Raw genomic sequence first — 17,073 nt, 5'->3', positions numbered from 1 at the left:
TTTTTTTTTTTTTTTTTTTTTTTTTTGAGACAGAGTCTCGCTCTGTCGCCGGGGCTGGAGTGCAGTGGCCGGATCTCAGCTCACTGCAAGCTCCGCCTCCCGGGTTTACGCCATTCTCCTGCCTCAGCCTCCCGAGTAGCTGGGACTACAGGCGCCCACCACCTCGCCCGGCTAGATTTTGTATTTTTTTAGTAGAGACGGGGTTTCACCGTGTTAGCCAGGATGGTCTCGATCTCCTGACCTCGTGATCCGCCCGTCTTGGCCTCCCAAAGTGCTGGGATTACAGGCTTGAGCCACCGCGCCCGGCCCCGATGAAACATTTTGACTGAATCCTGTAACTATTCGGTGATTCAGTCTCTGAAGCTAGTGTCCTGGTTTAGGGGCTGTGTGGAGGCCCCTAGAGGGTCTAGAACCCCCCAGAGCTGCTCGAACCCCCGCACAGCTGGGGCCTGAGGCACCCCATGAAGGAGGTGGTGCCCTGGGGGTCAGCAATTTCCTTGAAGGTCATGCAGGACAGACAGCACGAACAAGGGCCTCGGAGAGGGGGTCCGTGAAGGGAAGATGAGCGTGACGCTGTGGCCAAGGGTCCGACGTGAGAAGCCCCCCAAGTGGACTCTGTGGGGCTGGGAACACACTTCCTGTGTGGACACCATGGCATAGCCAGAGGGGCACAGGGGCCAGCAGGGCCCTCTGTAGCAGACACCGCAGAGGTGGCCGGCGGGAGCCAGTCAGAGCTAGTGACCCACGCCAGCCTCAGAGAGGGCTGGGATGGGAAAGCGACAGCAGATGTGGGGGGCCCACGCAGAGGCCGCAGCCACCACAGCAGCCTCCTCTAGGGCCTGCGGCTCCCTCCACTCTGCACCTGCCAGGCCCCACCCTCAGCAGCCCAGGGGATGGCTACCAAAGTGCCATGGTGACGTTGGGGCCCCCTTCCCTGCAAAACCCCAGGAGCCTCTGCCTGTCATCCCAGGTGCAGGCAGATAAGGATGCACAGACCTGCACACACAGACGCACGCACACACACGTTTGCACACACAGAGAGGCACACACGCACATACCTGCACATGTCAATGCGCCACACACAGACACGCGCACACACACACAGACGCGCACACACACACTAATAGGTATACAGGCGCACACACACAAACCTGCACACGGACGTGCACACGCATGCACCTCAGCAGCCTCGTGGAGGGAGCAGACAACTGGGTTCCTCTCTTCCGAGCTGCAGGCTGACACCCTGCCAGCCCTGCGACGGCCCAGTGACAGGCCCACCCCCGCACCCTCCAGCCCCTCCCCAGGCCCTGCGACGGCCCAGTGACAGGCCCACCCCCATACCCTCCAGCAGCACAGCCGGCAGGGGGCCGAGTGCTGGGCACAGCTGTCCTGGCCTCTGCAGGCCTCCTCATGCCAGCTCTGTGTGGCCCATTCTAAGAGCTTGGGGCTCGCTGGTATCCTCTGCAGGGGTTCGGAGCCCTGGCCCTCCCGTGTTGCCAAACACCAGCTCTGCTCGCCCCCCATGCAAGTGGGTGAGCCCTCTGGGGTCCTAAGTGGCAGGGACAGCCCAGGTGTGGCTCAGTTTATCTTTTTTTTTTTTTTTTTTTTTTTTTTTTGAGACAGAGTCTAGCTCTATCACCCAGGCTGGAGTGCAGTGGTGCAATCTCAGTTCACTGCAAGCTCCGCCTCCCGGGTTCACGCCATTTTCCCGCCTCAGCCTCCCCAGTAGCTGGGACTACATGTGCCCGCCACCGCGCCCGGCTAATTTTGTTTGTTTGTATTTTTAGTAGAGACGGGGTTTCACCGTGTTAGCCAGGATGGTCTCGATCTCCTGACCTCGTGATCCGCCCACCTCAGCCTCCCAAAGTGCTGGGATTACAGGCATGAGTCACTGCACCTGGCTGCCAAGCTGGTCTTGAACTCCTGACCTTGTGATTCACCCGCTCTGGCCTCCCAACGTGCTGGGATTCCAGGTGTGAGCCACCATGCTGGGCCCAGTTTATCTTCTAAGTGGCCTCTGGCGGCCAGGCAGGGAGGGGAAGGCCGGGCAGGAGGAGGGGAAGGCTGGGCAGGAGGAGGGGAAGGCAAGCCTGGGAGAAGGGCAGCCAGGAGGAGCCGCTGGCCAAGGGACACCCTGACCTCGGCAGGGGTGCAGGCAACAAAGAGGGTGAGGAGCTGGGGCAGAGTTGGGAGGGTCCTGTCTCCATATCTTGGGTGGGTTTAGGAGCTTGTGGGGCCTTGTGGGGATCTGGGAAGGCTGGGGATGGAATGGCACAGGTGCGGACCAGGGTCTGATATGGACAGGAGGGGCCCCTGGGGCTGGGCCAGTCACTCTGCAAGGGGTGCGGGGCCTACGGGGCCAAGGAGCAGGGGCTGGATGGGGTCACTGCCACGCAGGCAGGCAGGAAGGACTGGGCGCAGGAGATGCAGGTCGCTGGCTGGGGCCACACCAGGAAAGGACGCATCTCCCCACCTCGGCACAGAGCACACTCTTCAGGCTGCCCTGAGCCCAACAGCTCCACACCCCATCTTCCTGGCTCAACCCTGGGTCCTCACAGCTGGGGAGCAAAGGTCAACGGCCAAGCCTGTGCCCTTGTGGGGAGCTGGTGCTGCTGGTCAGTCCCCCATCCCAGACCCCTGAGCAGGACAGGGCATGTTTTCCTAGAAGAAGAGGCTGGGGCTGGCAGGTCGCTGCCTGTAACTGTGGGGTACTGGCTGCAGGCAAGCCCTAGGATCGCAACTACTCAACTCTCACACGGTGGGGCTGCCACCGACTCCGCCAGCCATCCTGAGCTTCATAAGCCACGGGGGAAAGCTGGGCAAGGCTGGCACCTACACACACAGGTGGGCATGCACGCACACACCTGCACATGCAGACATGCCACACACACACACACACACACACCTCCCAACCCAGCTGGCACGCAGGGCTTCAGGAGCATCATCAGCTCCTGTGCCAAGTGGGGAGGGGTGGAGGGTCCTGAGCAGAGGGCTGGGAGGGCAGTGTCCATATTCCCTGCCCCACAGGCTGGCCCAGGGCTGTGGACAAGGCAGCCTGGCCCAGGCCGCTACCAAGCCCCCTCCCAGGGCGACTGACCTCCCTGGGGAGGGGCTGGAGGCTGCTCAGGCCCCTCAGAGAGACCCTCCACGACCCCCTAGACCACCAGAGACGGAGGCCCAACACCCCTTGGAGAGCCACCCCCACCCCCTAGACCACCAGAGATGGAGGCCTGCATGCCCGCCTGCCTGCCACACCTTCAGGGGCCTTGTGCCAGGACACGGGGGGAGCGAGAGCTGGGGAGGGACTCCATGCAGGGCCCCTTGGTCACCCTCCCACAGGGCAGAAGTGCTGAGCCCTGCCCCCAACCCAGCGAGCCTGCCTGTCCCAGAGGAGCCGCTGCAGAGGTAATCTCCAGAGCGCAGTAAGAATAGAGCTGCTTAGCGGGCAGCGGGTAGCAGGTGGCTTGCAGGAAGGGCAGAGGCGGGAGAGGCAGGGGCCGCAGGCCCACGCCCGTTGCTGCTGCCCTCCAAACGTCAGCTGAGTGCCTTGTGGTCTTGGAGGGAGGGGTCACATCAGGAACCCCCTCTGCCCTCCGGAGGCTGGTGCTCCGGCTGACCTCCAGGGAGGGGCCGTGCAGATGGTCTCCCCTGAGGACCCTTCCCCACCCCAACCTCCTCCAGGTGCCGGGACAGGGATGGAGGGGAAGGCAGAGCAAGGCAAGGAGCAGAGGCAGGCGCAACACTCAGCCAACGGGACGTCCATCCTGGGAGGCTGAGGCAGAGGGAGGCCTGGCTGGGACGACGGCCTCCTCCCGTGGCCACTACCCGAAGAGGGGATGTGACAGGACAGCAGGGTCAGGAAGAGGGGTGGCATCAAGGACATGGGGCCCAGAGACACGAGGGGAACACAGAGGCATAAGGCCCTGGGCAGGGAGCCAGCTCCCTGCACCTGGATCCCGCGGCACCTGCAGGCGGCTGCGGCAGGGGCAATCCACACAATGGCCACAGGGCTGAGTCTGCAACCTCTCGGGGCCAGGCCAGAGGCACTGTGCACCCACACCGGCTTCTGTGGGGCAAGGGAGAGGGTGCTGGCTCTGGAGGCTTTCACCCAGACAGATGCAAATTCAGCTCACACTGACTGGTCAAAGCGAGTCAGTCCTTGACCTGCAGCTGCCACCTGACTTGGAGGGGTAGGAAGAGGGGTGGGAAGGAGCTGAGACACCCAACACAGCCCCAGAAGCTGAGCGGAGCTAGGCAGGCCCCTCTAAGGAAAGCCCAGACAGACCCGAAGAGGCCAAGGGTCCTGGAAGGTCTCCCAGCAGGTGAGTGAAGCCCAGGAGAGGAGCAGGGGCTTGGGTACAACTCCAGGCCAGGCTCACCCCGTTCGCCCCATCTGACCAGGTCTGCTGCCCCTGCCTCCCATCCCAACTCCCATGATGCCACCACCCCAAGCTGGGCAGTGGGGCCTGGAGCCCGGCCGCCTCCCGACGTGGGTAAGCACTCAACGTGTTTCCCTGAGATATGCCTGGACATTCCCAGGTCACTCTCAGCACAAGCCCTGTGGGGGCTTGGTCTATCCAACGTCACCACGAGCCACACAGCCCAGCACAGAGCTCACTTCTGTCCCACCAGCACAGGGTCCGCAGGCGACCATCAGTGCACCAGGTGCCACAACAGGACTGTCACCCAGCACCAGCAGGTAAGGGACCTAACAGGGTTGTCAGATACCACCCAACTGGGGTGACGGGAGCTCAGGCCACACTGTCAGAGGTGGGGTGTCAGTTATCCCCTTTTCACACCAAACAGCCAGCTCCAACCGCCAAGGCCCCTCCTCCGCTGCCCCTGCCCATCCCCCATGAGTCTAAGGGTTTTGTGGCCTCCTGAGTGGAAAGAGCAGAGAGGGGGCTGAGGCCAGGAGCCCGGGGCCCTCGGGCCTGAGGGCAGCCTTCAGTTCCAACCCCCAGCACCAGCAGGGGCACCAGCAGGATAGCCCTGGTGGGGAGGACCCCACAGTGACCAGTGAGCCAGTGACGCTGTGGCCTGGGGTGAGGGGTGGCCACCTCACACGCTCTGCCACACACAGCAGCCTCCAACCTGGGCTAGGGGACGACTGCCAAGTTCCCTCCAGCAGGCAAGCCTGGCCGGTCCGGTCATAGCAGGCAGTGATGAGGGCACTGCCCCAGGGGAAGGGCGGCGTGGACACAGGTCCCCTGAGGACGAGGCCCCATGCCAGCTGGCCCCACAGGCGAGCTGTGGGATGGGGGACTCAGCACCCCATGGGTCGGGGCCAGGCAGATGCCTGCAGCCAGGCACCTCCCCCAGTGGAAGCCCCGTGGGGCCCACCCGTCCTCCCGCCCACACCATCTGCAAACGCCCTCGGCCGCCCCGGCTTTTGCTGGAGAAGGTGCTCATCTGTGCACTTCGATTAGTCACAAATCCCTGGGGATTTGGGGTTTAGGGTCAACAAACCTCCCAGCTGATCTGAGCCCTCTGTCTCCTCAGAGGCAATCGCAGCCCCTCGCTGTCCAGCTCAGCGCCCCTCCCGCCTCCTGTGCTGGGGGCTGGGCTCCCAAGGCCCGTTCCCTCCCCGTGCGTCAGCTGCCCCCACTCCACTCCCTCTCCCTTTGGCAGGAGACCCTCTGTCCCGGAGTGAGGGGCTGTGGGCCTGAGTGGCCTTTTCTGTCCTGGCCTCCTGAGTCCTGGCCCTCCACCAGTGCCCAGGCAGGATCAGAGGAGGCCCTAGAGGACCCTCTCCTGTGTGGGGGGATCTCCAGGGGTACGCTGCCCTTCACCCACCAGGAGGAGTCAGGAAGGCTGGCCCGGCTGGCCTTAGAGGCAAGTCCCCGCAGGAGAGTGGGGCAGCCAGAGGGTTACACTCAGCACCACCCACCCTCTGCAATGCTCCTCCCAGGAGGCGGGGCTCAGGTGTGGACTAGGCTCAGGTCGCGGCAGCCTGGAGCTGGGTTTGCAGCAGTAGCTCCTCTGCCCACGCCCATCTGCCCCCAAGGCCACCTTCTCAACCTCCTGCAAGTCACCTGCCCTCAGGCCACATGAGCCCTGAAACAAAGTGACTTGGACGAGTTTGTCACAAAGGGCTCCCAGGAGTGAGCTCCAGGGCACCTGGATCAGACCCCACCACAGCCCGCAGTGCCTGCCCTGCCTCAGGGAGCCCCGACACCCACTGCCTCTGGAGAGTGCGAGGCCAGGCCCCCCAGCCTTCCCCAGGCTGCTCCATGCCTGCTCTCCGGCACCCACACGCAGGGGCAACCTCAGCTCTGCGGGGCCCTGGCCCTCCCTCTCCCCTGCAAGTTAAAGACAGAGAGGCCCTGGCAGGGCACGAGGGGTGGGGCCTGGGGGTCTGCTCAGGGCCCAGGGCTGGGGGACTGGCCAGCAGGAGGTACTGAGCACATTTGGTTTCCTCCTGCCCCTCCTCAGCACAAAACCAGAGACCCACAGCTGAGGACAGGTTTGGGATCTTGCCAAAACCCCCCGACCCTCACACATCTCTCTCCAGGGGCAGCAGGGCTGTGCGGACCCAGCGCCAAGGCAGGCACCCTCGCGGGAGGCCGAAGCTGCAGACTTCAGCACCGCTGCTGCTGGACAGCTCCCTGGGGCCTCCCCGCCTGCGGGACAGGGCGCAAGGTCTCTTCCTCTTCCCCAAAGCTGGCGAGCTCCCTGCTGTGTCCCCACAGTCCGCTCCGGGACGACGCTCCGGGACGACGCAGCAGAGCAGGGGCTTCCGTACCACCCACGGCCGCCGCTGCCTTCCCTGGAGACCAGAGAGGACCGGCAGGGGCTGCGCCAGCGGCTGCCGTGGGCCCGAAGGGGCTCTGAGCAGCCTGCAGGAGGCAGGGCTGCTGGCCCAGGAGTGAGGTCCCCCGCTCCAGGAACATACTCCCGGGTACGCTGGCCCTGGCCCCAGGGGCTCCTGAGCCCTCCAGACCGTGCAAGAAGGTGGGGGGCTGGCAAAGCGACCTATTCTTCCAGGTTGTGACAATCCCAGGCAGACAGACTCACCGTGAGACGCAGGCACATCCGGGAGAGCACCCGTACCCCAGGCGAGAGCACCGACTCACAGACACCAGGCAGGAAATCCCAAAATACAGACCTGCGAGGGCAGCCGCGCATCAACCGCTCACAGGTGAGGTGTGACACCAGGGGCACGTGTTGAGGACACAGGCCAGGCGCCTCGGCAGGGCAGCTCTGTGAAGATGGGAGCCTAGAGGCCTGCGGAGTGGGCAGGGCGTCCCCTGCCCCCTGCAGCTCTGTGACCGGCTCCACCACTGTTCTGTCTGCTGGTCCTCCCTGATGCCCCACCACTGTTCTGTCTGTTGGTCCTCCCTGATGCCCCGCAGTGGCTGTCCTGACACTCATGTGGCCTGAATGAAATGAGCCCCCATGCCCCAAGTTGAGGCCAGGCTGGGAGCCAGGCACCAGCAGGGACAGAAGGAAGGAGGGTCACACAGACCCGCTGCTGGCAGTCCCTGGGCCAGAGGAGCAGACGCCGCAGGGTCCCGGCACCACAAGGAGCCTGGGGAGGGCCACGGCTAGATGGGAAGGGCCCCAGCCCTGGGCTGGCTCCTCATCTGCACGCCTCCCAGGGCCACAGTGTCGCAGGTGGGCGGCCGCAGGGCCCAGGCAGAGCCGGCGGGTCCTCCACTCCCTGCCCCCACCACAATGGAGAACAGAGCTGACAGGGCCCCACTTCTCCCACGTGGCATCTGCCCCCCAAGACCACCTGCATGTGTGAGACACACAGTGAACATTCCAGAATGTGTGTCCTGAGGCAGGCCAGGGCATTTTGCTGGCCCTGTGCCTAGCTTGGTGCTGGCAGCATTTGCTGCCCAGGAAGGACGTGGACGGGTGGAAGATGGTACCCGCAGCTGCCATACAGGGTCAGAGGTTATGGAAGAGGAGGCCACCGCTACCCCGGCTCTCCAAGTGGGGTCCCTCAACCAGTGTCAGCTTCATCTGGAAAATCCTGAGTGATGTGGAGCCCAGGCCCACCCCATGCCTGGGCCTCCAGGGAACGCTAAGGCTCCGTGCCCTGGGAGCAGCCCCCAGCCATGGAGAGGGCAGGAGACTGAGTCCACGGCTCCAAGCAGAGCCCAGCACCTGTCCAGTTCCTCCTGCAGGGAGACTGGGCTGGTGGTGGAGGCCCAGGCCTGGGAAACGTTCTTTTAAAGTTAAAATCCCAGCATCTGACTGGCTTCCTACCAGTTTCTAGAAATCAGTGCTAATTTCTCAGGGTGATAACAGCCCTTTGATTTTCAAGAGTTTCTCTGTTATATGTGCACACCAAATGTTTACAATAAACGGTGCCTGGAACTATTTCTGCATAACAGAGGTGGGGGGTGTTGCTGGCAGCTACGGGGCAGTGCACGCCAGGCTTGGGGCACTCTCCTCTGCTCCCATGTGAAAACACCAGGACGTGGAGTGACGCCTCCACCCCAGAAAAGCCTCGGGAACCACAGAGCTGGGGCTCAGCCACCACACCCCAGGGTACCAAGGACAAAGGAGGCTGGGCCCGATGGCACCAGGGAATTCGGTCAGGCCCAGAACTCACTGCTTCCCGTGCACCTCAAATCCCCCACATCCACCCGGCAGAAGGCAGAGCCACAGTGGGTGACATGGGATGTGTCCGGGGTCACTGTGGCAGCAGAGGGATGGGCAGGACAAGCTCCTCACCAGCCCAGAGCCCTGGGGGTGCAGCCACCAGTTTGAGCCCCGAGGGACCATGCAGCCCTGGCGTCCCCAGCTGGGCCCAGCTGACCAGCCCGGCCTTGCCACAATCCCTATCACGGTTCACAGCTCATGGCTCCCCGCTCGCTGTCCTCAGCAGAGAGAGCTCCACAAAAATCCCATCGGCTGGGTGAGAGCTACACATTGATGCCATCTGATCTGCTTCTCCCCACCCTCAGGCACCCTGGCCCACAAGCCATCTCCCCTCCTTGGCTCTGACCTAAGGGTGACGCTGGCCCCAGCGGCAGGGCCAGGCCCTGGGCTCAGTCCCGGCAGGCGCAACCCCCTGGCACCACCCCACCGTCCTGTCCAAGCCACTGCACAGATAGGGAAACCGCGGTGTGGACACAAGTGACCCTCAGCAAGTGTCTGGAACCACATACCCTGGAGGTGGCCCTGCCCTGGGGGCCTTGCCCACAACAAACAGCACAGGAACGTCCTGACCAGAGACCCCCAGTCACAATGGCTCTGTGGCTCTGGCCTGGCGCGGGTCTGCCTGCCCAGCTCCTTCTGGCTGGAGGTGCCTGTGTGCTGTGGAAGGGACAGAGTCATCCTGTAGCCCCCTGCAAACCCTGTCTGCAAGAAGTCACCATGGGGCTGGCAGAGGGACCCCAAGACCCCGGATGGCACAGGATGAAAGCCAGGGACGGCCTCAGGTGCCAACGGCCAGTCTCCACCCCAAACACTAAAAGCAAGTGGAAGGGCTGGAGGGCTCCAGGCTCCAGGGGACCCCAAGCATCTCCTGGTGCCTACCAGGGACCTGGGTACACCCAGGCCCCATCACAGATAAGCAGGAGGGAGCCTGAGCATGGGGACCAGGGCTCCCGAAGCCACATCAGCAGGGCCTGCAGCCTAACCCTGGGGCAGAGGCTGCCCTGGCCTCTACGGACTGGGGCCACTGCCTCCTGCCTGGACCCCTCGGGGCTTGTGTGGGAAGGGAACCTCCGGCCCCCGGCCTGGCTGGCCCTCTGTGCTGCCCTGCGCTCTGCAGGAAGTTAATGACACCACGGGGCTGCACAGGGGGCAGCTGAATGAGCCCCATGTGGCCACCCCAGGTCTCTGAGAACCCAGCTTTGGGGCTGCCTCTCCACCCCTGCACCCCAGGGGCAGGGTCAAAGTGCCTGACATGGCCAAACTGGCCACCACCCTTCCCGGGGCAGGCATCACACCTGTCACCTCTGTCTGCACAAGATAACTCTCGGACCCAGGGCAGTGACGTCACCCCCGCCCAGGGAAGCGGCCGATCAGGGGCCCAGGCCAGCCCCAACCAGGCAGCGGCTGGTCCTGAGGCTGACTCAGGGTGCCGAGGACACGGGCCTGACGCCAGCTGTGCAGAAGGGCTTTCCCTCAGCATGGAGGGCCACCACGCACTGCCCCTCAGTCCCTATCCTGACCCCTTCTCCCATACAAGGGGTTCCCCGGGGGCTCCCAGGCCAAGCCACCCACAGAGGCCACATTCCGGGCCAAGCAGGCTCCCTGTGCCCCCGCAAACAACCCACGGCTCTGAGACTCAGCCCCATGAGCAGCCGTCCCCGCTGTATCACGGGACCATGCAGGCGGCCGTCCAGGCGCCCTCTCGCCTCTGCCTGGGGCAGGGAAGGCCAGCCTGCCCTCCAGGGCCCTGGGCTCCAGCTTAAACCAAGTGGGCAGTGATGGCGTGAATGCCCTGGGCACCTCCATCCCCCTCAGGCCAAAGTGCCTGGGACTCCCACCGGCCCTACCCAGCCCCACACAGCCCAGCCCTAGCACAGAAGCGTCCGTTCCTCTCAGCCAGTGCCACAAGGCTGCCATGGCCACCCAGGAAAGGCAGCTCTGTCCTCACAGGATGGCACCCCCAGGGCAGACAGGACCCAAGCTCAGCCCAAGGACATGGCACCCAACAAGGAGCACGGTGCCCAGAGAGACGCATGCCAACCAATGGGACCTTGCCATCTGTCGGGGGTGGTGCTGTCACTCTCCAGGGTTCGGAGAGGAAGCCAGGCCCAGCCTGCAGCCCAGGCCCCTGGGTCAGAGCAGCGCAGGTCTGCCACAGCCTCCGTGGGCCCCAGGACTGAAAGCAGAAAGAGTCTGGGAAGCTGGAGCCTTCCAGGAAAACGAGGAGTTTCTCTTTAACAGCGGGACTTTCGGGAGCACTGCTCTGTGGGTGGGGCCTGGCTCCCAGCTGCTGGGCCCAGAACACTGGCCCCTCAGAGGCGGTGGAACAAGGCCTGGACCTGGCGGGCCGGGCCCTGAAAGGCAGCCGGCCTGGTACAATCCCTGCTTTGTCCCTGCAGCCTCTGCCCCAGCCCAGCCTCCATCTTGTCCAGAGCCCCAGGCAGCTGGCTCAGGGCAGCCTGGCCCGGCGGACATCCCTGGGACGAGGCCTTGGGCAGGCCTGCAGGCAGCTCCATCAGCCCGGGCTAGGACCTGGGGCTTGGGCCTGACAGGCACCAGCCCGACAGGTGAAAACAGGGCTGCCCTGCACAGAGGAGGTGGTGGGGTGCCATTAACTTCCTGCAGAGCTCAGGGCAGCACAGAGGATTTCTGCGCGTCCCTCCTGCTCGCATGCTGTCCAGCCACTGAAGACCTCGCCAAGCTTCAGGAAATCCCATTCCACACACAGGGGTCCTGAGGCCCCGTCCCTCTGCTTCCGAGGGGCCAGGTCCAGGTGGGCTGTCCAGAGGCTGAGGGCAGGCCCAGAACTGCATGGTGGACACCCCACAGTGCCACATCAGGCACCAGCCCGCACAGGTGGATGCGTGCGGTCGCGCAGTCACAGGGTCAAGCCCGTCCTACTCCTGGTGCCAGGCGCCCAGCAGGGCTGCTGACTTCAGAGAAAGCCTGACCCTCCCCAGGTGCCCAAAGAAGTTGGTCTGTGCCTAGTGAGGACTGGAAGGCACAGAAGCCCTCAAACAAGCTCCACCAGGTGATGGCGAAGGGGCCTTCCCGACGGCTACTCCTGAGTGGCAGACTGGTGCAGCCAGTGGCCAATGGGGAGGCGCAGCCCACTCAGTCTGTTCCCAGGGACTGGGGTCGGACCTGCCTTTGGGCCAGCCTGGAGGGGGTCTCTGTCTGCTGCAAGGCTCCCAGAGCACCAGAGCAGGGTGAGGCCATGATGAGAGGCCCCGGGGTCACTCAGCAGACGACTCCAGGAGTGAGAACCAGGAGAGGTCACTCAGGCCCAGGTCCAGAAGCCAGTCTGAGCAACCCTGGTGTCCTGGGGTACAGGCCTTGCTGGCCCCACTCAGTCCTCCAGGCGGCTGGAAGGGAAGAGGCACCAGGAGTGGGGGACGTGGGGGTCCACACACACCTGGTGCAGCAACAACCTTAAGACACTCCCAGCCACCCTCAGAGCAAGGAAGGGGCCCTGACCACCGTGGCAGCCAATGATGGTGGGGACCCAGTCCCTGGAGCTTTGGTGGTGGACAGGAGCCACAGCCCTTGGTAGTAGCCCCAGCTGGGCCCGCGTGAGATCCGCCACACACAGATCCCCTTGAAGCCTAGGGGCCAACCTCGCATCACAGCCCAGGCCCTGTGTGCCCCGGTGGTTCTGGACACGACTCCCTGCTTGGGCAGATGGTGGAGCAGGCGGGGCGGCAGCCAGCCACGGTGACTCTGGAAAGCCCTCCCTGGCACCGCTGGGGGTGGGGGCACAGCCTGGCCTTGACGCTCCCACATCCAGGAAATCCATGGCGTACACACATCTCAGCCAGCACGGCCAGCACAGTCAGGGCCGGGCGGTGCCCTCTGCCCAGTGTCTTTTCAGCCATTGCCAGCCAGTGACAAGGCAGGGAAACCTGTGTCAACAGGGACACACACACACACCTGAGGTGCCCAAGGCCACAGTGGGTGGGGACAGGACAGGGGCCTACAGCTCCCACCTCCAATGACCCTCCCACCTCCAACGACCCTCCCACCCCTGCCTGGGGAACTGCCTGTCCTCACCACCCGGAACCTCTGTGCCAAGGGCCCTGACAGGGACACTCAAGGCCAGCTCTCAGCTGGAAAGGGGGCTCCCTGCGGAGGGCATGCAGGGTGGGAAGACTCTAGGGGCAGCAACTTGAGGCCTCCACCCTGGCGCAGTCACTGGCATGGTGCCCAGTGACACCAAATGGGCCTTTCCAGGGACTCTGGGGGGCAAGGAGACTTCAGATGGGAGGGCTGCCCGCCATGCCGGCTCCCTGGCCTCTGTGCATGGCACCCTTGAGAACAGCGTCCTGAGACTCAAGCTTGTGGAAACCCCGTGCAGGGCAGATGAGGGGTTCAGCCTAGCCCCAGGCGGCTGCCGCTCTAACAAAACAGCTGGGGTCAGATGGCCAGGGCCTGATGCGGGGAGGGCCACAGAATTCCCGGGGTCTCGCAGCAGACACCCCACGCTGAGTCCACTTTCACAGCTAGGGAGGCTGCCGGGTCCTGTCTGCCCATGAGCTCTCCAGGCTCAGCCCTGCACAGCCCACCTCTAGGGCCCATCTCCAAGGGCCCATCTCCAGGGGCCCATCTCCAGGGGCCTGCACACCACAGCCAATCACTGCCCATCCTGTTCAACTTTCTAAACCAACCTCATCTCAGGCCAGCTTCCTTCCCCTCCACATCTGCCTCCAGCTTCTGGACTTGGGTCACCCCCAGGGTCTCCCAGGCACAGGCTCTCCCTCCCCTCACCTGTTCCATCTTCACTGGCTCCTCCCACCCCAGGACCCCTCTCCACCCTGGCAGCCACCAGGGCTCAATTCTCCTAAAGGCTATTGAGAACGTGTCCCAGGTCCCTGGCAGCCTAGGGCCCTCCCCCACACCACAGCAGGTGAACACTGCCAGGTGAGCTGCAGTGCAGCCCCTCATCCTATCTCCTTTGCTCCCTCCCAGGGAGCCCTATCCCAGCCACATTCCTTCTCCCGAGCCCCAGACAGAGGATTCCCAAGGACAGGCCTCTCATCGTCCCATGCAGCCCACCCACCTGCCCCCAAGAACAGCTCCAAGGGCCCAAGGTTCTCCAGCTCCTCCCACAGGGCCTTCCCTGGCCCCCCAGGTTTCAGGAGCTGAGCCCAGGTTTGGGCAAGAAGGTGCCCTGCTCTGCGTACTGATGGGGCACAGGGACAAAGGCACACAGAGACTGTGTCTCGGCATCCCTGCAGGGGTCAAGCTCAGATGAGGCTACACAAGCCTTTCTCGGCCCCGAGAAAAGCTGGCGCAGCACCTTTGCAGGTGGGTGCCCACCCCGACCCCAGACTACATCCCCCTAGGTCTCGGCCAGAAACCAACAAGGAGCCGGCGAGGAGGCTTACACAGCTGCTCAGCGCTCTGACGGCTTCACCTGGTGCCTGGCTCCAGTAGTGGGACCACTGGAGGCGACCCCCACGGCCACCGAGGGGAGCTGTGCAGAGGACGCCCCATGCAGAAGGATGACCATACAGCCACACCGGCCCTGCAGGAGGCACAGACCCAACAAGCCAGGCGGGTGCTGCACAGGGGAGACCATGGAGCACTCGCGCTGAAAGGCACAAGAAGACAGCCGACTGGACCCTGCAGCGCCTAGAAGCGGCGGTGTCCAGGCCCCAGAGGGAGGCTGTGTGGTCTCCCCTCCCCACACGGCCAGACTCCCCAAGGGCAGGTTTTGGAGCATATTTTTGGCCCACCTTCCAACAGGCCCCAGCTTGGGTCAGCTGGGTGGAAGGGCTCTCGTGGTACCATGAGGCTCACTGCCACTGCCACTGACCACCTCCCTCTCAGTGGCCACCTCGAGTCGAGCAGCTCCCACTTTCAAGGACTCAGGCAGAGGGGAGGACATGAACAGAGAGGGCCAAACAAAACTGCCAGCCACAGACACAGGGAAGGGGCTGGAGTCGTGTCCACACCAACAGCCCCCCAAGCAAGGCCTCCACAACTCCCCTGTGTCCAGGTCCCCGGAGAAGCGTTCTCAACGGCAGGACCAGACCGTCCTCGGGCGGTGGCGGCCAGAAACCCAGCCTCCCGTTCTCCCACGGAGGTCTCCTGGCAGGAAGCCTATCTGCCTCTTGAGCTTGGGACCTGGCAGCTCTCCTGGCATCTGCTGCCAAGTGGCCCAGCACACATACTCGGGGCCCCACATCCACCCAACTCCCGGTGAGCCTTCAGCAGCAGCAACGGGAAGATGCACAGAAATGGTGGCCTTCTCCAGGGCCCTGCCAGCGACGCACTTGCGCTCTGCCCGTCAGAACTCAGGAGAGAGGGGCCGCTTTGTGCCCCCCCTCGAGCTGTTTTCTAAATATCTCTCTCAGCACGTTGTAGACACACACAGCCCATCCTTTTGTATTCATTACTGTTAATTACAGTGGAAACCTCCCGTAATTAACTGCCGCCAGCAGAACTCCATGAAGACTGGAGACCAGCCCCTACCCACCGAGGCCGCGCACAGCACATAACTCATCGCACAGCACACAACTCATCGTATCTTCACTTACACACGGATGTTTCCTTATAACAACATTTTATTGGGACCCTAATTGGATTATCTCACTGACTCCTGCATCCCGCAGCCCTGGGCCCTTCCTTCACCACGGATTTCACAAACTAGTTTTTCTTTCTGGGAAAGACGAGAATTTTGAACCCAGGTGACATGGGCTGAATGCCACCTCCTCTCCAACTCAGGCCACACCACCCCAACTGCCCAGACCCTGCCCTGTGGCCAGGGGCCCCTCCGTGCCGTGGCTGGTGGGGGAAAGCTGTGCACCCAATGCAAGGGGGCTCCCCTGAACCCCCCGGCCCAAACCCCTTCCTGCAGCTCTGCCTTAGTTACATCACAGCCACGGTCCTCCCCCAAGAGCCTGGGCCTGGCCCACTTTCCTTTCCCAACGCCACCTCCCAGCCCCTCCTCTGTGCAGCCGTGAGGGGCTGAGCCTCCACCCTGCACCAGCGCCCTCCTCCTCCTTCCCTCCACCCCTGCCTGCCCGGGTCTAAGGAACTTCTCGGATTGGAAGGGAAAGGCAGTGCCCTGGGACCTCGGGGACACCAAGAGACAGGCCGGTCCTGGGAGAAGAAAGAAAATGGCTGAGCCCCAGCCTCCACAAAGGCGACTCTGTGAACGCGCCTGACGGACCAGATGAAGGGCTAGCCAAGCCCAGCGGGCCGGGGAGAGTTGGCCACACGCGAGGGTAGCCGGGCTTGCCTCTGGCCTGGGTTGGGCCTCCGCCGGTTCCCTAGAACAGACAGGGACCCGCCTGTTCCCTAGAATGACAGCCAGGCCCCACCGGGAAGCCCCCTCCACCGGCAGGCCGCGCGGCCGCTCCACGGGTCAGGTCCCACGCACTTCTGGTCCCGGCACCAATGGCCTCTCCCTCCCCCGGGGGAATGCAGGTCACAGACGCTCCGCCCGCCCGAGCCGGAGCCGGAGCAGCGCAAGGCGCTGTCCAGCCCTCTGCAGGTCCCCGCACTCTCCCGCCCCCACCGCGGAGGGAGATCGGGCCTGCCCGGAGGCCCCGGTGGCCGGCGCACGGAGGTGGGAGTCCCGCCGGGGGCGCAGCTGCTCGGGCAGCACGCCTATTAGCGCGGCCGCGGCAGACGGCAGATGGGCGCCCGCGCGGCCCCCTCCTCCCGCGGCACAATGGGCCCGGTCGCGCGGGGCGCACAATGCGGCCCGGGCCGCGCACCTGCAACGGGGCCGAGGGACCTGCCGGCCGGCCCGTGCGCCCCGTCCAGCCGCGGCCCCGCGCGCGTGGTCTTGGGCCGCGCACGCCGACCGCAGCAAGCGGCCTGCGGGGTCCGCAGCGGAACCGGGACGCACGAGCGGACGGGGGCGCACGGGCGCCCATTGGTTCGCCGGCCGGGGCTCGGGCCGGGCGTGTGGCTTCGCGGCCGGGGCTCCTCGAGCGCCCACCCAACGCGTTGCCAGCGCGGCCTCCCCGGTCCCGGCGCCCCCCTCGGCCGCACGCACCTGTCTGCCCCTTGCCCAGCGTCTTCTCCAGCCGGTAGGGCCCACATACTGCGCGTGCTGCGCGCCGCGTCCTTCCCCGTCGATGTCATCGCCTCCGGGGCCCGGCGCGGCCAGGGGCGCCCGGGCGGCGGGCAGGGAGGGGTCCGCCCAGCGTCCGCCCGCGTCCGCCGAGAGCCGTCCGCGCCGACCGGCCGGGCGCCCCCGCGGGCCCGCTGCTCTGCGCCTGCCCCGTCCGCCCTGCGCCGCCGCCCCCTGCGTCCACTCCGACGCGGCAGTCCGAGGCCCGGCCCGCGGCCGACCGCCTCCGCTCGTCGAGAGGGACCAGGGCGGCGGGGGCACCTGGCTTCCGCGCCGCCGCCGCCAAAGGCCCGCGCCCCGCGCCGCGCCCCCAGCGGCACGCCCGTCCGCGGCCGCCAGCCGAGCCGAGCGAGCCGAGCCGAGCCGAGCCG

At 64.8% G+C, this 17,073-nt stretch overlaps 1 protein-coding gene across 1 annotated transcript in view; it reads right to left on the bottom strand.

Moving 5' to 3' along the window:
* BRSK2 (BR serine/threonine kinase 2) overlaps nucleotides 1-16,853 on the bottom strand; it is a 64,687-nt gene extending 47,834 nt beyond the window's left edge. The window contains 3 exon segments of the mRNA XM_017874689.1: nucleotides 16,625-16,669; nucleotides 16,672-16,692; nucleotides 16,695-16,853. Coding sequence (XP_017730178.1) covers nucleotides 16,625-16,669; nucleotides 16,672-16,692; nucleotides 16,695-16,713 — 85 coding nt within the window. The 5' untranslated portion in view covers nucleotides 16,714-16,853.
* Nucleotides 16,854-17,073: the final 220 nt, after the last annotated feature.

This window comes from Rhinopithecus bieti, unplaced genomic scaffold (genome assembly GCF_001698545.2).
Source record: "Rhinopithecus bieti isolate Rb0 unplaced genomic scaffold, ASM169854v2 scaffold_9449, whole genome shotgun sequence".
NCBI classification, from domain to species: domain Eukaryota; kingdom Metazoa; phylum Chordata; class Mammalia; order Primates; family Cercopithecidae; genus Rhinopithecus; species Rhinopithecus bieti.
Note: the sequence above shows the minus strand (reverse complement) of the source record. Positions and strands in the feature narration are given on the sequence as shown.